General features: G+C 42.0%; 1 protein-coding gene across 1 annotated transcript in view; it reads right to left on the bottom strand.

Moving 5' to 3' along the window:
- The window catches only part of ERCC6L2 (ERCC excision repair 6 like 2), a 271,617-nt gene that overhangs the window by 7,219 nt on the left and 239,914 nt on the right, over window positions 1–24,484 (bottom strand). Inside the window, exon 18 of the mRNA XM_069762035.1 lies at window positions 20,467–20,630. Coding sequence (XP_069618136.1) covers window positions 20,467–20,630 — 164 coding nt within the window. The remainder of the gene's footprint in view (window positions 1–20,466; window positions 20,631–24,484) is intronic.

Raw genomic sequence — 24,484 nt, 5'->3', positions numbered from 1 at the left:
TTATGTTGCTCCAATACACACAAAATAAATAAACATGTGTATAGCAAAACATGTGTAATTGCAATTATTTTCTTGGAGAAATACTTCATTTTCTGGAACAATTTCAAGGGTGCCAAAAATTTGGCCATGACTGTAGATTTTCATTTCATGCAATAGTCTTCTAAAAACTGAATCTATAAGACAAGTCATGAACTTTTACTTATGAAGTTGTGTTTTACGAATGTATGGTATTTTTTGTACTTCAAGTATTTTTTTGATCCCAATTAACCTTTCCACACTTGGGACATACTTACAGCCATCATGGTTAACTATTTGTGTACACGAACTGCCCTGTGTCCATCACAAATCAAGACTGTCAAAGTGAAAAGAAAACACACTGGTGTATGACTGTTTCCTGAGCAGTGGCAGATCTCTGCAGACCATACTAGTCTAATAAAATTTGTGGTGGCCATGTAAAACAGAAGAACACATGAAAACATTTTATGATCAAGACATCTGTCAACAAATATAATCTAAGCTTCATTTAAATACATTTGTAAACTTTTTGCTAGACTTTGTTGTGATATATGCCTTATTTTTCCCAGTTGTAATTACTCAAAATGTTAATCGAGACCATATTTTTCTTGTGACATGCAAACTGTTTCCTGAACACATATGTGCAAAGTTTTGATTATGTTTAGAGTGAGAACAGCCAGTGCTGTCTAGGTGACATCAAACTTCTTGTTTTTCTCTCCTTTCCATTCTTCTAAGTTCCCTTAAAGTCCACAGCAAAGAATTCCAGGCAGGATCTTACGTACACATACTGTAGATCCATATTCATTTCATGACCGGAATGTGTTTGTATACATGCGATTGTAAGTAAAACCTTACCCGCTTCACTGTGGAAATGCAGGCAGTAGCCCAAAAATTTATTTTGCCCATTTTCATACAAAAGCTAACAGAAGGACAATTTTTAGCTGAGATTCATAGTCAATTTAATTTTCAGTCACTCAATTTTAGAGTCGGGGGAAAAAGCAGCAAACATACAGTGCGCACTAGAAATCTCAACTGTCTACGCAATAATACGAAAACTAATTTGTACGCTTTTTACATTTGTGCACACTATTGCCACTTTGAAAGGGTTGTCCAGGCTTTGGATGACCTATTCTTAGGAAAAGTCATTCATATGAATTCAATGGGCATCCAGAATCCCAACCGATCAGCTGTTTTCAGCTATGTTGGCTTGATGTAAACAGTGAACGACGCTGGGACTGCACAGCTCTGTTCCCTATTGACTGTTGATAAGAACTGCAGCTTAGCTCATACTGAAGTGTATAAGAGTTGGGTTGCATCTCTTGGCAATGGCCACTACACAATGAAAGGAGTTGTGATGTTCTAACCCTGTTCACTGTGTAGGTTCAGTCACTGCTGGAGCTGAAAAAGCTTATCAGTGGGAGATCTGGGTGTTGGGCCAATCTCACTAGCATCCTAAGCCTAAGGCCGGGGTCACACAACCACAGATTATCTCATGTGAGAGAATTCAACTGATTATGTTAATGACACTCCGATCAAACTCTGATCATAATTTGACCAGAGTGTCAACTTAGTGTGATCTGATTCTCTGGGATGAGAGAACCGTAGCACGGTGAGGAGAAGATGAGGAACAAAATTTCTCCATATTTTCTATTCGTTACGTCTGTGGAAATCGGACTTCACGCGGATATTATCCGAGTGTAGCCCGATGATTTCCACGCACCTATAAAGTTGCATGGGTGCTTGTCATCCGATTTGCGCTGCAAATTGCAACATGCTGCAATATTTTCTCATGCTGAATCGGTATGAGAAAAAAAAAGCTGACCACCACTGCCCCATAGTATAACATTAGTTCGAGTGATATCCGATAAAACATCAAGCAGCACTCGTCCGATGTATACGTTCATATAAGCGAGTTCTTATTTTATAAAACTTGAGTGTAAAGTTGGTGTGACATACCAAACTTGAAATGCAAAAAAAAAAAAGGTGCGGATGAAAAAAGGTTTCATCTGAAACGTCAGACCCTGTTGTAGAAAAAGTACTGCCGTTTAAGCCATTGTGAAGGTTAATCATGTTAACCCCTTCCCGACCCATGACGCCACGTAGGCGTCATGAAAGTCGGTGCCAATCCGACCCATGACGCCTATGTGGCGTCATGGAAAGATCGCGTCCCTGCAGATCGGGTGAAAGGGTTAACTCCCATTTCACCCGATCTGCAGGGACAGGGGGAGTGGTAGTTTAGCCCAGGGGGGGGTGGCTTCACCCCCTCGTGGCTACGATCGATCTGATTGGCTGTTGAAAGTGAAACTGCCAATCAGAGCGATTTGTAATATTTCACCTATTATAACTGGTGAAATATTACAATCCAGCCATGGCCGATGCTGCAATATCATCGGCCATGGCTGGAAACACTAATGTGCCCCCACCTCACCCATCGCCCCCCCAACCCCCCGATCTGTCCGGTACACTGCTCCGGCTCCCCTCCGTCCTGTGCTCCGCTCCCCCCGTGCTCTTGTCCGCTCACTCCTGTGCTCCAATCACCCCCCCCTGCTCCAATCACCCCCCCTGCACTCCGATCTACCCCCCCTCGTGCTCCGTTCCACCCCCCGTGCTCCGTTCCACCCCCCGTGCTCCGTTCCACCACCCCCGTGCTCCGTTCCACCCCTCCCGCGCTCCGATCCACCCCCCATGCTCCGATTCCCCCCCCCGTGCTCCCCCCCACCCCATCATACTTACCGATCCTGCCGGGGTCCGTCCGTCTTCTCCCTGGGCGCCGCCATCTTCCAAAATGGCGGGCGCATGCGCAGTGCGCCCGCCGAATCTGTCGGCCGGCAGATTCGTTCCAAACTGCATTTTGATCACTGAGATAGATTATATCTCAGTGATCAAAATAAAAAAAATAATAAATGACCCCCCCCCCCCTTTGTCACTCCCATAGGTAGGGACAATAAAAAAATAAAGAATTTTTTTTCCCACTAATGTTAGAATAGGGTTAGGGTTAGGGGTAGGGTTAGGGTTAGGGTTTCGGTATGTGCACACGTATTCTGGTCCTCTGCGGATTTTTCCGCTGCGGATTTGATAAATCCGCAGTGCTAAACTGCTGCGGATTTATGGCGGATTTACCGCGGTTTTTCTGCGCATTTCACTGCGGTTTTACAACTGCGATTTTCTATTTGAGCAGTTGTAAAACCGCTGCGGAATCCGCACAAAGAAGTGACATGCTGCGGAATGTAAACCGCTGCGTTTCCGTGCAGTTTTTCCGCAGCATGTATACAGCGATTTTTGTTTCCCATAGGTTTACATTGAACTGTAAACTCATGGGAAACTGCTGCGGATCCGCAGCATTTTCCGCAGCGTGTGCACATATTTTTAGAATTAGGCTATGTGCACACAGTGCGGATTTGGCTGCGGATCAGCAGCGGATTGGCCGCTGCATATTCGCAGCAGTGTTCCATCAGGTTTACAGTATGTTTACAGTAGGTTTAACCTATGGAAAACCAAATCCGCTGTGCCCATGGTGCGGAAAATACCGCGCGGAAACGCTGCGTTTTATTTTCCGCAGCATGTCAATTCTTTGTGCGGATTCCGCAGCGTTTTACACCTGTTCCTCAATAGGAATCCGCAGGTGAAATCCGCACAAAAAACACTGGAAATCCGCGGAAAATCCGCAGGTAAAACGCAGTGCCTTTTACCCGCGGATTTTTCAAAAATGATGCTGAAAAATCTCACACGAATCCGCAACGTGGGCACATAGCCTTAGGGTGGGAATTAGGGTTGTGGTTAGGGTTGTGATTAGGGTTATGGCTACAGTTGGGATTAGGGTTAGGGGTGTGGGGGGGTTAGTGTTGGAGGTAGAATTGAGGGGTTTCCACTGTTTAGGCACATCAGGGGTCTCCAAACGCAACATGGCGCCACCATTGAGTCCAACCAATCTCGTATTCAAAAAGTCAAATGGTGCTCCCTCACTTCCGAGCCCCGACGTGCGCCCAAACAGTGGTTTACCCCCACATATGGGGTACCAGCATACTCAGGATAAACTGCGCAACAATTACTGGGGTCCAATTTCTCCTGTTACCCTTGTGAAAATAAAAAAATGCTTGCTAAAACATCATTTTTGAGGAAATAAAAATGATTTTTTATTTTCACGGCTCTGCGTTGTAAACGTCTGTGAAGCACTTGGGGGATCAAAGTGCTCACCACATATCTAGATAAGCTCCTTGGGGGGTCTAGTTTCTAAAATGGGGTCACTTGTGGGGGGTTTCTACTGTTTAGGCACACCAGGTGCTCTGCAAACGCAACGTGACGCCCGCAGACCATTCCATCAAAGTCTGCATTTCAAAAGTCACTACTTCCCTTCTGAGCCCCGACGTGTGCCCAAACAGGGGTTTACCCCCACACATGGGGTATCAGCGTACTCAGGAGAAACTGGACAACAACTTTTGGGGTCCAATTTCTCCTGTAACCCTTGGGAAAATAAAAAATTCTGGGCTAAATAATTATTTTTGAGGAAAGAAAACGTATTTATTATTTTCACGGCTCTGCATTATAAACTTCTGTGAAGCAATTGGAGGTTCAAAGTGCTCACCACACATCTAGATAAGTTCCTTTCGGGGTCTAGTTTCCAAAATGGGGTCACTTGTGGGGGGTTTCTACTGTTTAGCCACATCAGGGGCTCTGCAAACGCAACGTGACGCCCGCAGAGCATTCCATCAAAGTCTGCATTTCAAAAGTCACTACTTCCCTTCTGAGCCCCGACGTGTGCACAAACAGTGGTTTACCCCCACACATGGGGTATCAGCGTACTCAGGAGAAACTGGACAACAACTTTTGAGGTCCAATTTCTCCTGTAACCCTTGGGAAAATAAAAAATTCTGGGCTAAATAATTATTTTTGAGGAAAGAAAACGTATTTATTATTTTCACGGCTTTGCATTATAAACTTCTGTGAAGCACTTGGGGGTTCAAAGTGCTCACCACACATCTAGATAAGTTCCTTTCGGGGTCTAGTTTCCAAAATGGGGTCACTTGTGGGGGGTTTCTACTGTTTAGCCACATCAGGGGCTCTGCAAACGCAACGTGACGCCCGCAGAGCATTCCATCAAAGTCTGCATTTCAAAACGTCACTACTTCAATTCCGAGCCCCGACATGTGCCCAAACAGTAGTTTACCCCCACATATGGGGTATCAGCGTACTCAGGAGAAACTGGACAACAACTTTTGGGGTCAAATTTCTCCTGTTACCCTTGGGAAAATAAAAAATTGCAGGCTAAAAGATCATTTTTGAGAAAATAATTTTTTTATTTTATTTTCATGGCTCTGCATTATAAACTTCTGTGAAGCACTTGGGGGTTCAAAGTGCTCACCACACATCTAGATTAGTTCCTTTGGGGGGTCTAGTTTCCAAAATGGGGTCATTTCTGGGGGATCTCCAATGTTTAGGCACACAGGGGCTCTCCAAACGTGACATGGTGTAAGCTAATGATTGGAGCTAATTTTCCATTTAAAAAGCCAAATGGCGTGCCTTCCCTTCCGAGCCCTGCCGTGCGCCCAAACAGTGGTTTACCCCCACATATGGGGTATCAGCGTACTCAGGACAAACTGGACAACAACATTTGGGGTACAATTTCTCCTATTACCCTTGGCAAAATAGGAAATTCCAGGCTAAAAAATCATTTATGAGGAAAGAAAAATGATTTTTTATTTTCATGGCTCTGCGTTATAAACTTCTGTGAAGCACCTGGGGGTTTAAAGTGCTCAATATGCATCTAGATAAGTTCCTTGGGGGGTCTAGTTTCCAAAATGGGGTCACTTGTGGGGGAGCTCCAATGTTTAGGCACACAGGGGCTCTCCAAACGCGACATGGTGTCCGCTAACAATTGGAGCGAATTTTCCATTCAAAAAGTCAAATGGCGCTCCTTCCCTTCCGAGCCTTACCATGTGCCCAAACAGTGGTTTACCCCCACATGTGAGGTATTGGTGTACTCAGGAGAAATTGCCCAACAAATTTTAGGATCCATTTTATCCTGTTGCCCATGTGAAAATGAAAAAATTGAGGCTAAAAGAATTTTTTTGTGAAAAAAAGTACTTTTTCATTTTTACGAATAAATTTGTGAAGCACCTGGGGGTTCAAAGTGCTCACTATGCATCTAGATAAGTTCCTTGGGGCGTCTAGTTTCCAAAATGGGGTCACTTATGGGGGAGCTCCAATTTTTAGGCACACGGGGGCTCTCCAAATGTGACATGGTGTCCGCTAAAGAGTGGAGCCCAATTTTTCATTCAAAAAGTCAAATGGCGCTCCTTCCCTTCCAAGCCCTGCCGTGCGCCCAAACAGTGGTTTACCCCCACATATGAGGTATCAGCGTACTCAGGACAAATTGGACAACAACTTTCGTGGTTCAGTTTCTCCTTTTACCATTGGGAAAATAAAAAAATTGTTGCTAAAAGATAATTTTTGTGACTAAAAATGTTCATTTTTTCCTTCCATGTTGCATCTGCTGCTGTGAAGCACCTGAAGGGTTAATAAACTTCTTGAATGTGGTTTTGAGTACCTTGAGGGGTGCAGTTTTTAGAATGGTGTCACTTTTGGGTATTTTCAGCCATATAGACCCCTCAAACTGACTTCAAATGTGAGGTGGTCCCTAAAAAAAATGGTTTTGTAAATTTCGTTGTAAAAATGAGAAATCGCTGGTCAAATTTTAACCCTTATAACTTCCTAGCAAAAAAAAATTTTGTTTCCAAAATTGTGCTGATGTAAAGTATACATGTGGGAAATGTTATTTATTAACTATTTTGTGTCACATAACTCTCTGGTTTAACAGAATAAAAATTCAAAATGTGAAAATTGCGAAATTTTCAAAATTTTCGCCAAATTTCCGTTTTTATCACAAATAAACGCAGAATTTATTGACCTAAATTTACCACTAACATGAAGCCCAATATGTCACGAAAAAACAATCTCAGAACCGCTAGGATCCATTGAAGCGTTCCTGAGTTATTACCTCATAAAGGGACACTGGTCAGAATTGCAAAAAACGGCAAGGTCTTTAAGGTCAAAATAGGCTGGGTCATGAAGGGGTTAAGGAATATGTCACTAACTTAGGCAAGTTTTAACTGACAGCTGAAATTAGACCACTTTTGATACAAGTGGGTCAAAGTTTCTGTACAAAGCATAAAAAAGTATTACTGCTAATAAATTAATTCTACAGGAAAGCAAAGAAGTTGCAGTGCTTTCAAAACAGTGGACTGTCCATATGGACACTGAATAAATTACTGTCCTCCAATTAGCAGAACATGAATGAACTACTTATTACCATGGACTAAATATCTCTGAAGATTGTTGTTTAATTACTTCTGGACTGCCCATAAACTTTAAGGGTATGTGCACACGTCAGGATTTTTAGCGTTTTTTTTGCGGAATTTTGCTATAAAAACGCTATAAATCCGGTAAAAAAACGCTAACATTATGCATCCTATCATTTAGAATGCATTCCGCATTTTTTGTGCAGATGTTAGCGTTTTTTCCGCAAAAAAAACGCATCCCGCAAAAAATCCGGACATGCTCTATCTTTTTCCGGATTTTTTGCGAATTTCCTATCAAAAAGGTCATTCAGGAAAAAAAAAAAACGCTAAAAATCCGCAAAAAATCAGCGCAAAAAACGCGCAAATTCCGCGAGAAATCCGCGCAAAAAAAGCACGCGGATTTCTGGCAGAATTCTCTGGATTTTGTCAGGAAAAAATCCTGACGTGTGCACATACCCTAAATGTTCAGGCGATCCTCACTTTACTCTACACTGATGTTCTAAAATGTTAATGCAGAGTAAGCAGCTTGCAGGATTCAGGCAGCTTGTGGGTTCGGGGAGCTGGCTGTCGCATATTGCCGAACTTCCCAATGAGAAGGCAAGTAGGGTTTATTACTGTCTCTGCCTTTCAGATCACTTCATACACAGCACTTATTCAGTGCGGTGTGCACAGCATAGGAAGATTGGTCATTGCTCCCTAGCCCAGACCCAGCAATCATGTGATCTCTAGGTGTAGGAAGTAAGGAGGAGCTGCTGGGCTCTAGGAGGCTCAGCCAGGTCTGCTATGCAGAAATTCCACTGTAGTAGGGGCTATTATACTAGCCCAGTTACAGGGAAAATCTAAAATAAAAATTATGTATTAATATGCTAAAACCCATTGCACTTTGCGTTTAGCCAAAAAAGTTTTACTTTGTTCTCATCTGACCAGAACACCTTCTTCTACATGCTGTGTCCCCTTCATGTCTTTTTTGCAAACTGGAAATGTGACTTCTTAAAACTTGTTTTAAAAAAGTTTTTTTTAAGTCATAAATAATATGTATTTAAGTCATAAATAAATAACTTAAAAAAAAAGTGGGGTCCTGCAAAATTTTAATAACCAGCTGATGGAAAACCGACAGCTGAAAACTGATGTTTATAGCCTGGGAAGGGGGAAATAAATATGGAGCTTCCCAGGTTATTAATCTCAGCTCACAGCTATATACTTAGCCTTTATTTGTTATTAAAATGGGGGACCCCAGGGGGGACGTGCGGCCCAGCCTATAATTAATAACAAAGGCTAGGCAGACAGCTGTGGGCTGATATTAATAGGCTAGGAAGGGGGAAGAGATATTGGCCCCCTCCCAGACTAAAAACATCAGCTTTCAGTTGCCAGAGAAATGTTGATTGCATAAAATCTGCTAATTCTGGTGCGTAGCCTATGGTCTTCCCATGTGCCCTGGTGCAGTAGCAAGTGGGGTAATAGTATTGGGGTTGATGTCAGCTTTGTATTGGGAGCTGCATCAAGCTTAGAGGTTTGTAAAAGAGAGGCATCTTTGTGAAGAATACTTGATTCTCATAACACTTTTTTATTAAATTGTATGTCCATTGTTTATGGTTTAATTAAATTAAATGGAAGCTCTATTCACAAGTCAATATTTTCGGTCAGTATTTAATCAGTATTTGCAAGCCAAACTGAAGACTGACGCCAACATGGAGGTGGAAAATTATAGTTTTTCTTTCTGTAGGTTCCACTCTTGATGTTAGCTTACAAATACTGATGAAATAGTAACTGAAAAATGAAATGCAAATTAAACCTTAGTAAACTACATAGATTAGTAAAATTTTAACCTCTATATATATAAAAATGAAGTTCTGTTGTCCTTTATTTATGCATCTGTAATTACATTTGGCCTGTGAGACATTACCAAATGTCTAGTAGAACTAGCCTGCAAATATATAGCGCATGCACTGCTAATATTACAAAGCTCATGTTTCCAGTCCGGCATGCTCCCTGGTTAATACAAAGCTATATAAAACACACACTCACCAGTTATGAAGCACTTCCTAACCAACATTCACCTGAGACAGAAATTCCCTCCTCTTCTCTGTACATTAGTGCACTCTCCCATACATCTCAGCGTGCATAGCGCCTACTAGCCTCCATCTCTTCCACAAGCTGGACACAGGTATGCTATTGAGCCAATGCACTCAAGCCATGATTTATTTTATTGCTCTATTTGGTCTTGTATTCTCCATTTTGTTTTTTGTACATGGCTATCATTTCTCTATGAATTGAGAGTTTACACTTTTTGCTCATGCCCTACAATCTTGATCCTGCGAATATTATTGTTTCAGTGATTCCTTCTATTTGAGAGTCACTACACCCTTTGCATTCCCTGATATACTGAATCTACCATCCCCACAACCCTAACTTCTCTTGCAGTATCGAGGTTCTCCCTACCCTAGGCATATTCACCTAATCCAAATTTTTCCCCTCCTCACCAGCCTTTTTTTTTGTGATTAATGTCATAATGTTTTGTCCAGCTTTTTAATTTTGTCTGACTGTGCAATTGAGTTTCACAACCCTGGACTAGACCAATCAGCACAATATACGGCACATATATAAATCAGGTTCTTGCCAAAGTTTCAGCTCTCTAGGGCCTACCATTCTTCAGATATTCTCTAAAAAATGGAATAATGAAAACCAATATTTAGAGAAAAACGACTGAACCAATCTGACCCAAATTTGCCACATAGGTAAATCAGACACAGCAGAAGGTTTTACTATAAGTTTCAGTTCTATCAGTTGTACCGAACTCAAGATATTCGGGGAAAAACAGAACACAAATGCAAACATTACGGTAATTTCCATCCAAACGACTGAATCAATTTGCTCTGAATTTGACATTTAGGTAAAAACAAGAACTTAAGAAGGTTTTAGAAAAGGTTTCAGGTCTTCACTTTGTAAAGTTCTAGACTGTTTTAGCTCCCTAGGACCTACCATTCTTGAGAAATTCGCCAAAGAAATGAAACACGAATACAAATATTTACAGCCAAACGAGTGGACCAATCTGCCCCAAGCTTCTCATATAGGTACATTTCAGAAGGTTTTGCACAGGGATTTATCATTCTAGGTCCACTATGTTGGCTTCTTTTCAGTAGCAAACAAAGGTTTTAATCACATAGAAAGGATAAACAGTTAAGCAAATAGACCTGTGCGGAGCCACTTAAGTAAAGGTACCTTCACACATAACGATATTGTTAACGATATCGTTGCTATTTGTGACGTAGCAACGATATCGTTAATGAAATTGTTCTGTGTGACAGCGACCAACGATCAGGCCCCTGCTGGGAGATCGTTGGTCGCTGAATAAAGTCCAGAACTTTATTTCGTCGCTGGACTCCCTGGAGACATCGCTGGATCGGCGTGTGTGACACCGATCCAGCGATGTCTTCACTGGTAACCAGGGTAAACATCGGGTAACTAAGCGCAGGGCCGCGCTTAGTAACCCGATGTTTACCCTGGTTACCATGCTAAAAGTAAAAAAAAACAAACACTAGATACTTACCTACCGCTGTCTGTCCTCCAGCGCTGTGCTCTGCACTCCTCCTGTACTGGCTGTGAGCCGGAAAGCAGAGCGGTGACGTCACCGCTCTGCTTTCCGGCTCACAGACAGTACAGGAGGAGAGCAGAGAAGCAGAGCACAGCGCTGGAGGACAGACAGCGGTAGGTAAGTATGTAGTGTTTGTTTTTTTTTACTTTTAGCATGGTAACCAGGGTAAACATCGGGTTACTAAGCGCGGCCCTGCGCTTAGTTACCCGATGTTTACCCTGGTTACCGGCATCGTTGGTCGCTGGAGAGCTGTCTGTGTGACAGCTCTCCAGCGACCAAACAGCGACGCTGCAGCGATCCGGATCGTTGTCGGTATCGCTGCAGCGTCGCTTAATGTGAAGGGGCCTTTAGGCAAAATTGGCAGATACTGAAAATAATAAAAGAAATCAAATCGGTTGTCATACTTGGACCAACTTAGACTGTGATAAATATAACCATATTAAATTATGTTTTTGCCATTGCAAAAATGCAGAATTAAAAAAACAATACACTGGCCATCATATATGAAGTTGCAATTTCATTGTACAGTTTGTTATGGATGTTCCTTTAAGTTTTCGTATTTAGTATTTTTTTTATCTGGCATGCAGTTGAGAATAGATCATTCCCAAAAATAGGACCCCTACCAATAGTGTATCATACTGTCACGTTTGCGCCCAGACTGGTTGGCGCGGGCGTGCGGCCCCACTGGACCACAGACCAAACTTCCCGGGAAGGGGCGTAACTAAGTAGCTTCCCAGGTGTTCGCTGGAGCCTCTGATGGTGAGGTCAGACTTGTGCAATAGGAAGCTACCAGGTACCACTCCAGGGTGGTGTCTGGCTGTGGCTGCTGATCCCACCGGGGAACGGTAAATAGACAGGCAAGTGGGCACGGCTGGCACTCTGGCAGGCGGGTACGGCTGGGACACAGGCAGGCGGATGGGTACAACAGAGACACTGGCAGGCGGGTACGGCTGGCTCTCTGGCAGGCAGGCACTACAGAGACACTGGCAGGCGGGCACGGCTGGCTCTCTGGCAGGCAGGCACTACAGAGACACTGGCAAACGAGCACGGCTGGCTCTCTGGCAGGCAGGTACGGGTGGCTCTCTGGCAGGACTAGTGGACAAGGCTGGTACACTGGAAGAACCGGTAGGGACCGGTCTGTAGGCTGGTGTGTAAAACAGGTAAGAACCTGTTCAGACAGGAGGACTTATGAATAGGAAGAGAAAGACCGCAAGAGCGGATGCAGAGCAAAAGCACAGGAGCTAGAGACGCAGGAGGCGGAGCCAGGAGGAGGAGCCAAGTGCAGAAATGCAGGAGGCAGAGCCAAGAGCAGAAATGCAGGAGGCGGAGCCAAGAGCAGGAGGCGAAGCCACATGCAGAAACGCACGAGGTGGAGCCAAGAGCAGGAGGCGGAGCCAAGTGCAGAAACGAAGGAGACGGAGCCAAGAGCAGGAGGCAGAGCCAAGTGTAGAAACACAGAACGCAAGGAGCGGAGCCAGGTAGAACCGCAAGGAGCGGAGCCGCAGAGCGAGAGCTGAGCAGAGCCGCAGAGCAAAGCCACAGAGTGCAGAGCAAGGTCAGAGTGCAGAGCAAAGCTACAGAGAGCAGAGCTGAGAGCAAAGCCACAGAGTGCAGAGCTGAGAGCAGAGAAAGACATAGAGTGCAGAGCTGAGAGCCACAGAGTGCAGAGCAAGGTCACAGAATGCAGAGCAAGTAGCAAAGCAAGGTCGCAGAGAGCAGAGCAAAGCAAGACACAGAGTACGCACAGCAGGGAAAGGAAACCAAGGCAGGGATATAAACGGACACAGGATCAGAACTAGGCTAAGACAAAGTCAGGAACAGGACAAGGCACAGAGCCATGGACACAAGCCAGGGTACGATGCCCTTCAGGGTGGCGGACATAGGCCAGGGTACGAAGCCCCACTAGATGGCAAACAGGACACAGACCAGGGTACAACACCCCCCTGGGTGGCGGACATAAGAGTAACAGAGACAGGGCCTGGCACCTCGGCAGCTAAGAACTGAGGGAGTAAGTTGCACAGGCCCTCACCAATGGGTGGGGATGTCTTAAATACAGGAAGCCTCATGGCAATTGGCCGGGGACACCTTAGCAAGGTGCACACAGACTCAATAAGACACAGGAGTTTCCGGTGCCGCCACACTATGCACACAGACAGAGCATGCACAGAGCAAGCAGCAGACATGAGGCACACAGCATGGAGCTGGCAGCAGAGAGAAGTCACAACAAGGCCCAGAGAAGTAAGAGAGTTTGAGTGTAATGCAGGTGGGGGATGGGAGGTCATGCAGTGATACCAGCAGGGTTGTTACACATACTAGTAATAGTGTGTAATACAAGTGTGCAATACCCATGCCAGCAGTGGAACCCACAGCGATTAGATATTAACTTGCCAAGATGGTGATAATCCTTTAAGTTGGGAAAGTAGCAAAACTACATTAAAAAAACCCTACCCCAATAAATCCTAGAGATAATACGAAAAAAGGATGTGTATTTTACAAAAACACTTTTACCCAAAATAACTAAAGACTGTTAAGTAGTGATGAGCGAGTATACTCGTTGCTCAAGATTTCCCGAGAACGCTCGGGTGTCCACCGAGTATTTTGTAGTGCTCGGAGATTTAGTTTTCCTTGCAGCAGCTGAATGATTTACAGCTGCTAGCCAGCATAAGTACATGTGGGGATTCCCTAGCAACCAGGCAACCCCCACATGTACTTATGCTGGCTAACAGATGTAAATCATTCATCTGTGGCAAAGAAAACTAAATCTCCTAGCACTAACAAATACTCGGAGGACAACTCAGTGTGCTCGGGAAATCTCGGGCAACGAGTATACTCGCTCATCACTACTGCTAAGGTTTCATAGTACACACGACTATCAAAGCAAATCATTTACTGACATAATTTCCCTTTGAATTAGTAGGACATTTTCAAAATTCAATATTTCATAACATTGTTTGGTGTAATGTCATGGCTTATCTAAGCACTAATAAATATTTTCCAAGCTGCAGGCCCACTGTGCTGATTTTACACAAGGTTACATCGAAACATACTGTTTACTAAATCTGTCTAGAGTCCATTCTGAAGGATCAGCAAATAAATATTTGTTTTTCTGGAGATTAAGGAACGGCAAATGTGAAATACTGTAGTCTTGCTACGCCAAGTTCCAGTTTGATTTTGGTATGCAGCTGCCAAAATTTTTTTTACCTTTCCCTTGCCAAGAACATGACCTCAGTCTTAACCTGACAGTGTGACCTTCTCAGAAATGAGAAATTGCTTTACTCGTTACCTCTTACAAAATGTAGTTTAGTATGACGTATGAAAATCCCAGAAAAGTTCAATCTAACTACATTTTTATTTGTCTAGTAGCATTCGTTAGCTGCAGAGGAACTTCAAATTCCAGTTCAAAGGAAACATGGAACAATATTAGGCACAAAAAGAAGACTGCATGAATTTGCAGTTGCAATGACGCTGTCATGTCTTGTACTGCCTAACAGACAAGCACATGCTAATCAGTTAAAACACATTGGCATGATGGGGATTATTTAAACCCCCGGAGCTTTTATCGGTTAAGCGTTTTCGGTTTTCGCTCCCTTCCTTCCCAGAGCCATAACTTCTTTTATTTTTCCGTCAGTATGGCCATTTGAGGGCTTATTTTTTGAGGGACGAGTTGTACCTTTGAACGACACCATTGGTTTTACCATGTCATGTACTGGAAAAAAGGAAAAAAAATCCAAGTGCGGTGAAAATGCAAAAAAAGTGCAATTCCACAATTGTTTTTTACGATGTTCACTATATGCTAAAACCGACCTGCCATTATGATTCTCCTGGTCATTACGAGTTCATAGACTCCAAACATGTCTAGGTTCTTTTTAAATCTAGGTGGTGAAAAAAAATTCCAAACTTTTCTAAAAAAAAAAAAAAAAAAATTGTACATTTTTCCAATACCCATAGCGTCTCCATTTTTCGTGATCTGGGGTTGGGCGAGGGCTTATTTTTTGTGTGCCGATCTGACATTTTAATGATACCATTTTGGTGCAGATACGTTCTTTTGATCGCCCGTTATTGCATTTCAATACACCACATTTCTAACTGGAGGTATTTGCTAATATTTTATTAACATTGCACCTACTATATATTGCGATAGGATCTTGGTGATGGAAATACTCTTTAATGTCCTTCCCTTTTCTCTACACGTTTTTGTGACCGTGTTGACTATTTGCAAAAAAAACTTCTCATGGTTCTGTGATTAGGCCCCAATATCTCCGCAATTTTAGGAGTGCTGCACCCCTCTGTAAGAATGTTAACAACTATAGACTTTTCAGAATCAGTTAAATCTTTTTTCTCCCATTTTTCCTGAGGAAAACAAGCTGCCTAATAATTCTGCACACCTTGACAAAGGGTGGTAATATTTTAGTTCACCCCCTCCCTCATTACATATACACATAACCTGATCTTCTTCATCCAATAAACATCCACGTTTATACAGCTTGGAGTTGGAAAATCAACATAAAAATGATATGGTCAAAATACTCGCTTGCCTAATAAATTCTCTGCATATAGTGAAAATAATGGTTTACTATGGACACCAGATCAGGGTTGCTAACCTACTAAAAAAATGTTCTAGTCACCTGGACTACTTACATTTTTTACGGACATTTGACACGCTCCCTAAAGAACAGAATAGAAGTGCTCTCCGACAAAGAAAGGAATCTCAGAGGACGAACATCATACCTGACCTGTCTGTCATCCATAGATAACCAAAGTAGAAAGATGATCAAATGTTTACAATGCTATCAATAAAAGGCAACATAAAGCACAATTATATAACACAAAGAACAACATAAAAGACACACCACATAGTCCTCCATAATACAGTATTATCGGTACCACATAGTGCTCCATACAATATAAAAGGCCCCATATATTGCTACACACAGTATAATGGGCCCCATATATTGCTCCATACAGTATACAAACAGCCCCATATATTGTTCCACTCATAAAAAAAAAAAATATATATATATATACTCACCTCTCCCCGTTCCCCACGGCCATTGCTCTAATGTCCTCTGCTCCGGTCAGGTCTCCTCAGCGTCTTCTGACTCTCTGTGTTGTCTCAGTCCAGAGGTTGTGGTGTAGTGATGTCAGCACGACCTCTGCACTGAGAAGCCACAGAGAGTCAGAATACGTTGAGCAGGCCAGAGCAGAGGACACTGCAGCACGGGCAGCGGGGAACGGGGTGAGATGAGTATCTGAATAGTTTATGGGGCGAGGCGGCTGGTGCCAGCACTGGCGTCGGGTCTTCCTAACTACCTGTAGTGTGCCGACTCCTGGATTGTCAACTAGGCGGTGATGAGCAGCAGAAGCAGGCAGGTCAGCAGCAGAATGTTGGCACTCCACTTCATGTCTGACTTGTACGGACCCACATGCAGATATGCCTCCACTCCCTTATGACAGACTTCTTCTGGGACAGGTACTGTTTGTACCGCGCATGGCAGTCTCTTTAGAGCATGCGCAGTACAAACTTCGGAGGTGGGGGTAAAATTCACAGATGGTGCTTTTTTTCTGCCAGACACTACAGGTTTTTTATGGATTATCCGTAAATTTACAGACGGTTGGCAACTATGCACTAGATACAGGATGGTCTTTATAGGAGCACCATAATTGCAATGACATTTCAGAGGTTGACAGTGGATGGAAGGTACGCATGACGTTTTGATTGCTTTTAATTGTATTTTTTTAGGAAGATGTGGTGACTGGAAAACAGCAATTATAGCATTTTTCATCTTAGTCAGCATCTTTAATGTGTGGATAACGAAGCTTTGCTTTTGAGCCCCCTCCACATTTGTGCACAGTTATGACCATAGGTGTCCAATCAAACCTAAACTTTGGCCAATACTGTCATATGAAAGAAATAACTTCCTACTATACAAAAGAGGTCATCACACCTATACTTGTCATCAATGTCATCTTCTCACATAGCCTATATTAACGTTATCTTGGTAGCAAGGATTGTCTAACATATTCCTCTGGTTTTTGCTATTGATTAACCCCACAGTGGCATATGTCACCCATACACTCCATGTTAAAATAAATCATTCATTGTGAGATACATTTATATTAACCCCTTAGGTACAGAGCCAATTTGGTACATAATGACCAAGCCACTTTTTACAATTCTGACCACTGTCACTTCATGAGGTTATAATTCTGGAACACTTTAATGGATCCCGCTGATTTTGAGAATGTTTTTTCGCAACATATTGTACTTCATGTTAGTGGTAACATTTCTTCGATATTACATGCGTTTATTTATGAAAAAATGGAAAGATGGCAAAAAAGTTAAACATTTTGCAATTTTCAAACTTTGAATTTGTATGCCCTTCAATCAGAGAGATATGTCACACAAAATAGTTATTAAATAACATTTCCCACATGTCTACTTTACATCAGCACAATTTTGGAAACAAATTTTTTTTTGTTAGGAAGTTATAAGGGTTGACCAGCGATTTCTCAATTTTACAACAAAATTTACAAAACCATTTTTTAGGGACTATCTCACATTTAAAGTCACTTTGAGGGGCCTACATGACAAAAAATACCCAAAAGTGACACCATTCTAAAAACGACACCCCTAAAGGTGCTCAAGACCGCATTCAAGAAGATTATTAACCCTTTACATGCTTCACAGGAACTGAAACAATGTGGAAGGAAAAAATTAACATTTAACTTTTTTTTACAAACATTTTACTTCAGAACCAATTTTTTTTTACTTTCTCAAGTATAAAAAAAGAAAACGAACCACAAAATTTGTTGTGCAATTTCTCCTGAATAAGCCGATACCCCATTTGTGGGGGTAAACCATTGTTTGGGCACACAGCAGAGCTTGGAAGAGGAGTGCCATTTGACTTTTTCAATGCAGAATTGAGATCGGATGCCATGTCGTGTTTGGAGAGCCCCTGATGTGCCTAAACAGTGGAAACCCCCCACAAGTGACTCCATTTTGGAAATTAGACCCCTTAAGGACCTTATATAGATGTGTGGTGAGCACTTTGAACCCCCAAGTGCTTCACAAAAGTTTATAACGTAGAGCCGTGAAAATAAAAAATCGCATTTGTTCTACAAAAAATTATCTTTTCACCCCCAAATTTTTATTTTCACAAGGGTAGCAGGAGAAATTAGACCACGAAAGTTGTTGTGCAATTTTTCCTGAGTACGCCGATACCCAATATGTGGGACTAAACCACTGTTTTGGCGCACGGCAGAGCTTGGAAGTGAAGGAGCGCCGTTTGACTTTTTCAGTGCAGAACTGGCTGGAATTGAGATTGGACGCCATGTCACGTTTGGAGACCCCCTGATGTGCCTAAACAGTGGAAACCTCCTACAAGTGACACCATTTTGGAAACTAGACCCTTTAAGGAACTTATCTAGATGTGTGGTGAGCACTTTGAACCCCCAAGTGCTTCACAGAAGTTTATAAGGTAGAGCCGTGAAAATTAAAAATCGCATATTTTCTGCAAAAATTATTTTTTCGCCCCCTTATTTTTTTTAACAAGGGTAGCAGGAGAAATTAGACCACAAAAGTTGTTGTACAATTTCTCCTGAGTACGCAGATACCCCATATATATTGGTAAACCACTGTTTGGGTGCACGACAGAGCTCGGAATGGAAGGAGCGCCATTTGAGTTTTTCAATGTAGAATTTGCTGGAATTGAGATCAGACGCCATGTCGCGTTTGGAGAGCCCCTGGTGTGCCTAAACAGTGGAAACCCCCCACAAGTGACACCAGTTTGGAAACTAGACCCCTTAAGGAACTTATCTAGATGTGTGGTGAGCACTTTGAACCCCCAAGTGCTTCACATAAATTTATAATGTAGAGACTTGAAAATAAAAAAAAATTTTCTCTCAAAAATGATTTTTTAGCCCGCAATTTTTTATTTTCACAAGGGTAACAAGAGAAATTGGACCCCAAAAGTTGTTGTCCAGTTTGTCTTGAGTACGCCGATATCCCATGTGTGGGGTGGACCACTGTTTGGGCGCATGGCAGAGCTCGGAAGAGAAGTAGTGATGTTTTAAAATGCAGACTTTGATGGATTGGTCTGTGGGCGTAAGTTTTGCAGTACCAGTTGTAATTTAGAATGACACCATTGAACTTACGATATAATGTACTGGAAAACGGGAACAAAATTCCCAGTGGGTTAAATTGCAAAAACAAAAGTGTAATTCCACAAATTTTTTTTTTTTTACCATGTTCACTAAATGCTAAAACTGACCTGCCATTATGATGCTCCAGGTTATTATAAGTTCACAGACACCAAACATGTCTAGGTCTTTTTTTTATTTAAGTGGTGAAAAGTTTTTTGAAATTTGTAAGAAAAAAAAAATTGCTTGTGTCGTCATTTCCTGAGGCCCGTAGTCTCCATTTTTTCAGAATCTGGGTCCGGGTGAGGGCCTGAACTGATGTCTTTATTGATACCATTTTGGGGTAGTTACGATGTTTTGATTGCCTCTTATTGTATTTTAGGACAATGTTGTGGCTGCCCAGAAAAACATAATTCTGGAGTTTCGATTTTTTTTTTCTCATTACATCATTTACCGATCGGATTAATTTACCTTATATTTTGATAGATTGGATATTTCTGAAAGCAGCAATATCAAATGTAGGTTTTTTAATTATTTTGAATGGGGCAAAAGGGGGTTGACTTGAACTTGTAATTTTTTTTTACTTTTTTTTTCTGACTTCAATAGTCCCTTTACGAGACTTGAAGCTGCGATCATACAATCGCTTGTTCTATACGTGGCAGTGCTGAAATCATGATCTCCTATGAATGCCAGCCAAAGAGATACACAATGACAGGCATGGGGGTCTTCTACAGAACCCAGGCTGTCCTGACTAGCCATAGGCGCCCCACAATCACCTGACGGGGGGCCGATGGGAGGGACTTGTGATGTGCTTCCAGCCGGCACATGACAGCTGATCAGATCAGCTGTCATGTGCACGGAAAGATGCGGGCTCAGCGTCAGAGCCAGCATCAAAGGCAGGGACATGACCTTGAACATACCTCTACGTCCAAAGTGGTGAAAGGTTTAATAGTTACAATTCTAAGGGGATTGTGAAAATAAGTAATATAGCAATTCCCTTGTTATTAAAAATTATCTCCCTTCTCAAGAACTGAGGGATTTTAAATTCTATAATTTACTACTGGTTGCCTAAGTATAACCGGACACCTAAGTGTGGCCAGTCTCCTAGGCAAAAAGCCCGTGCTTGCAAGCGATTTGCAATACAGCTTGTAAACGCTGCTCTGAAATAGGCCGGATTCGGCGATCTGACCAGATTGCTATTCCCATTCTGCAGAGGAAAAGTCATGCTGCCGGCCGAACTGTCAATCTTCAGGAGTGCACTGTTCTTGGCAATCAGGAAACTGGGAAGAAGAGGAAGGGTGTGCTTCTTAAGACAGAAGATGAACACACCCCTTTAACAAGTTAATCCTACTGGTATGAATAGGTTAGGCTATACATTGCAGTCAGTATCAATCTTATCTTCCTTTATAGATGAATTGTACTCACTTTCTTATAACTTTAGGTGTATCGCCCACCAAAAACATATTGTTACCAGCGTGAAGGACTTTTTTCTCTTTGTGGATTACTTGACTCATTACGTGGCTCATGTCATCTGATGGTTCAACCCCGCTTTGTTGTGAAACGTCATCTTCATCGGTCAAGTTACATTTCTATACTCAAAAAGAAAATACTGTAAGTACACTGAATTATTCTAATAAACCTACGTTCTTGCTGTGATACAATGTTAACATGGATCTCTCAGCAGACGTAACAATAAAACTGCAAACGACAACACAGATCTCTTAGACCTAGTGAGACTGGTTGTACTCACTTTGAAAATACATGGAATAAATGACGGTAGAATCTTTTTTTGAAGGTTTCCCTGCCTAACACTAAAACAAGCATTTTATGAGTCCAGGCCTAGTTAGACTCATTAAATACTCATTTATGATCAGGATTATGCAACCATTCTGCCAGGTATTTTCAAAGTAAGTACAGCGGTCTCATCAGGTTTACGAGATGTATTTAATAATGTTTGCAGCGTGTATTGTGGAATCTGGTGACATTTACTTTCATAAATTTTATGGGAATAAAATAAAGACATTTGTGAGAAATAAATTTAATGTCAAGTGATTAAATGTTGGAAGCAGCAGAAGCATACATATACTGGATATAGAAAAACTATGATATGTCATTGGAGCACTATTATGTCAGTTTGCTTTTACATCACTGTAACAATCTGCTTCACTTACACTCTTCAAATAACATCTTGAGACATACTTCACATTTCTTCCTACAGCTTGTTAAAAAAAAAGAGTCAGTGTCACCTAACAAAACACCACTAGGCCGCTTGGGTTGAGCAAGGAGGTCTTGATGTAAAAAACAGCCCTTGAAATTATCTTTGGATTTCACGTTAAGCTGCTGTATTTCACATTTTTGCGACAAAGATGGCAGGAGGAACACATCCATCAACCTTAGCATCATAAATTGTATGTCGACTTTTCTTTAAGTATAAAGAAAGCAAAGTTTTACTGTGTGTTAATACCGAACTTTGACTTTTTATTTTCCAATGAACCTATGATGAGGACTGTTAGACAAGGGCAGGAAATTAGTTTTGCTTGTAAGAATATGAAAACCACTCCATGTACAGCATTTATACAAAGACTAGAGACAAATGAGGATGCAAAAGTAGAGGATGGTTTACGGATTACGAAGAGGGCTGAGTGGTCGTAGTATAAAAAGGGTGACAAAAATTGACACAGATATAAAAAAAAAAATAGCAACTTATACTGAAGTCACCTGATCTCATGTATGGCAATGTAGTATTAGGGGGACTCCACTTTCCTTTAAAATTTAACAATCCATTCTACATATTGATAAGCGTGAATGTATGGATTGGAGAATTTGTTGGTCATCTCCATTTAATATTCCCACAAGTAGCATTAACCCCTTCATGACCCAGCCTATTTTGACCTTAAAGATCTTGCCGTTTTTTGCAATTCTGACCAGTGTCCCTTTATGAGGTAATAACTCAGGAACGCTTCAACGGATCCTAGCGGTTCTGAGATTGTTTTTTCGTGACATATTGGGCTTCATGTTAGTGGTAAATTTAGGTCAATAAATTCTGCGTTTATTTGTGATAAAAACGGAAATTTGGCGAAAATTTTGAAAATTTCGCAATTTTCACATTTTGAATTTTTATTCTGTTAAACCAGAGAGATATGTGACACAAAATAGTTAATAAATAACATTTCCCACATGTTTACTTTACATCAGCACAATTTTGGAAACAAAATTTTTTTTTGTTAGGAAGTTATAAGGGTTAAAATTTGACCAGCGATTTGTCATTTTTACAACGAAATTTACAAAACCATTTTTTTTAGGGACCACCTCACATTTGAAGTCAGTTTGAGGGGTCTATATGGCTGAAAATACCCAAAAGTGACACCATTCTAAAAACTGCACCCCTCAAGGTACTCAAAACCACATTCAAGAAGTTTATTAACCCTTCAGGTGCTTCACAGCAGCAGAAGCAACATGGAAGGAAAAAATGAACATTTAACTTTTTAGTCACAAAAATTATCTTTTAGCAACAATTTTTTTATTTTCCCAATGGTAAAAGGAGAAACTGAACCACGAAAGTTGTTGTCCAATTTGTCCTGAGTACGCTGATACCTCATATGTGGGGGTAAACCACTGTTTGGGCGCACGGCAGGGCTTGGAAGGGAAGGAGCGCCATTTGACTTTTTGAATAAAAAATTGGCTCCACTCTTTAGCGGACACCATGTCACGTTTGGAGAGCCCCCGTGTGCCTAAAAATTGGAGCTCCCCCACAAGTGACCCCATTTTGGAAACTAGACGCCCCAAGGAACTTATCTAGATGCATAGTGAGCACTTGGAACCCCCAGGTGCTTCACAAATTGATCCGTAAAAATGAAAAAGTACTTTTTTTTCACAAAAAAATTCTTTTAGCCTCAATTTTTTCATTTTCACATGGGCAACAGGATAAAATGGATCCTAAAATGTGTTGGGCAATTTCTCCCGAGTACGCTGATACCTCATATGTGGGGGTAAACCACTGTTTGGGCACACGGCAGGGCTCGGAAGGGAAGGCGCGCCATTTGACTTTTTGAATGGAAAATTAGCTCCAATTGTTAGCGGACACCATGTCGCATTTGGAGAGCCCCTGTGTGCCTATGCATTGGAGCTCCCCCACAAGTGACCCCATTTTGGAAACTAGACCCCCCAAGGAACTTATCTAGATGCATATTGAGCACTTTAAACCCCCAGGTGCTTCACAGAAGTTTATAACGCAGAGCCATGAAAATAAAAAATCATTTTTCTTTCCTCAAAAATGATTTTTTAGCCTGGAATTTCCTATTTTGCCAAGGATAATAGGAGAAATTGGACCCCAAATATTGTTGTCCAGTTTGTCCTGAGTACGCTGCTACCCCATATGTGGGGGTAAACCACTGTTTGGGCGCACGGCAGGGCTCGGAAGGGATTTCACGCCATTTGGCTTTTTAAATGGAAAATTAGCTCCAATCATTAGCGGACACCATGTCACGTTTGGAGAGCCCCTGTGTGCCTAAACATTGGAGATCCCCCAGAAATGACCCCATTTTGGAAACTAGACCCCCAAAGGAACTAATCTAGATGTGTGGTGAGGACTTTGAACCCCCAAGTGCTTCACAGAAGTTTATAACGCAGAGCCATGAAAATAAAAAAAAAAATTATTTTCTCAAAAATGATCTTTTAGCCTGCAATTTTTTATTTTACAAAGGGTAACAGGAGAAATTTGACCCCAAAAGTTGTTGTCCAGTTTCTCCTGAGTACGCTGATACCCCATATGTGGGGGTAAACTACTGTTTGGGCACATGCCGGGGCTCGGAATTGAAGTAGTGACGTTTTGAAATGCAGACTTTGATGGAATGCTCTGCGGGCGTCACGTTGCGTTTGCAGAGCCCCTGATGTGCCTAAAAAAGTAGAAACCCCCCACAAGTGACCCCATTTTGGAAACTAGACCCCGAAAGGAACTTATCTAGATGTGTGGTGAGCACTTTGAACCCCCAAGTGCTTCATAGAAGTTTATAATGCAGAGCCGTGAAAATAATAAATACGTTTTCTTTCCTCAAAAATAATTATTTAGCCCAGAATTTTTTATTTTCCCAAGGGTTACAGGAGAAATTGGACCCCAAAAGTTGTTGTCCAGTTTCTCCTGAGTACGCTGATACCCCATGTGTGGGGGTAAACCACTGTTTGGGCACACGTCGGGGCTCAGAAGGGAAGTAGTGACTTTTGAAATGCAGACTTTGATGGAATGGTCTGCGGGTGTCACATTGCGTTTGCAGAGCCCCTGGTGTGCCTAAACAGTAGAAACCCCCCACAAGTGACCCCATGTTAGAAACTAGACCCCCCAAGGAACTTATCTAGATATGTGGTGAGCACTTTGAACCCCCAAGTGCTTCACAGACGTTTACAACGCAGAGCCGTGAAAATAAAAAATCATTTTTCTTTCCTCAAA

The sequence above is a fragment of the Ranitomeya imitator genome, chromosome 1, assembly GCF_032444005.1.
Source record: "Ranitomeya imitator isolate aRanImi1 chromosome 1, aRanImi1.pri, whole genome shotgun sequence".
Lineage (NCBI taxonomy): Eukaryota > Metazoa > Chordata > Amphibia > Anura > Dendrobatidae > Ranitomeya > Ranitomeya imitator.
This window is presented reverse-complemented; position numbering and strand designations above follow the sequence as displayed.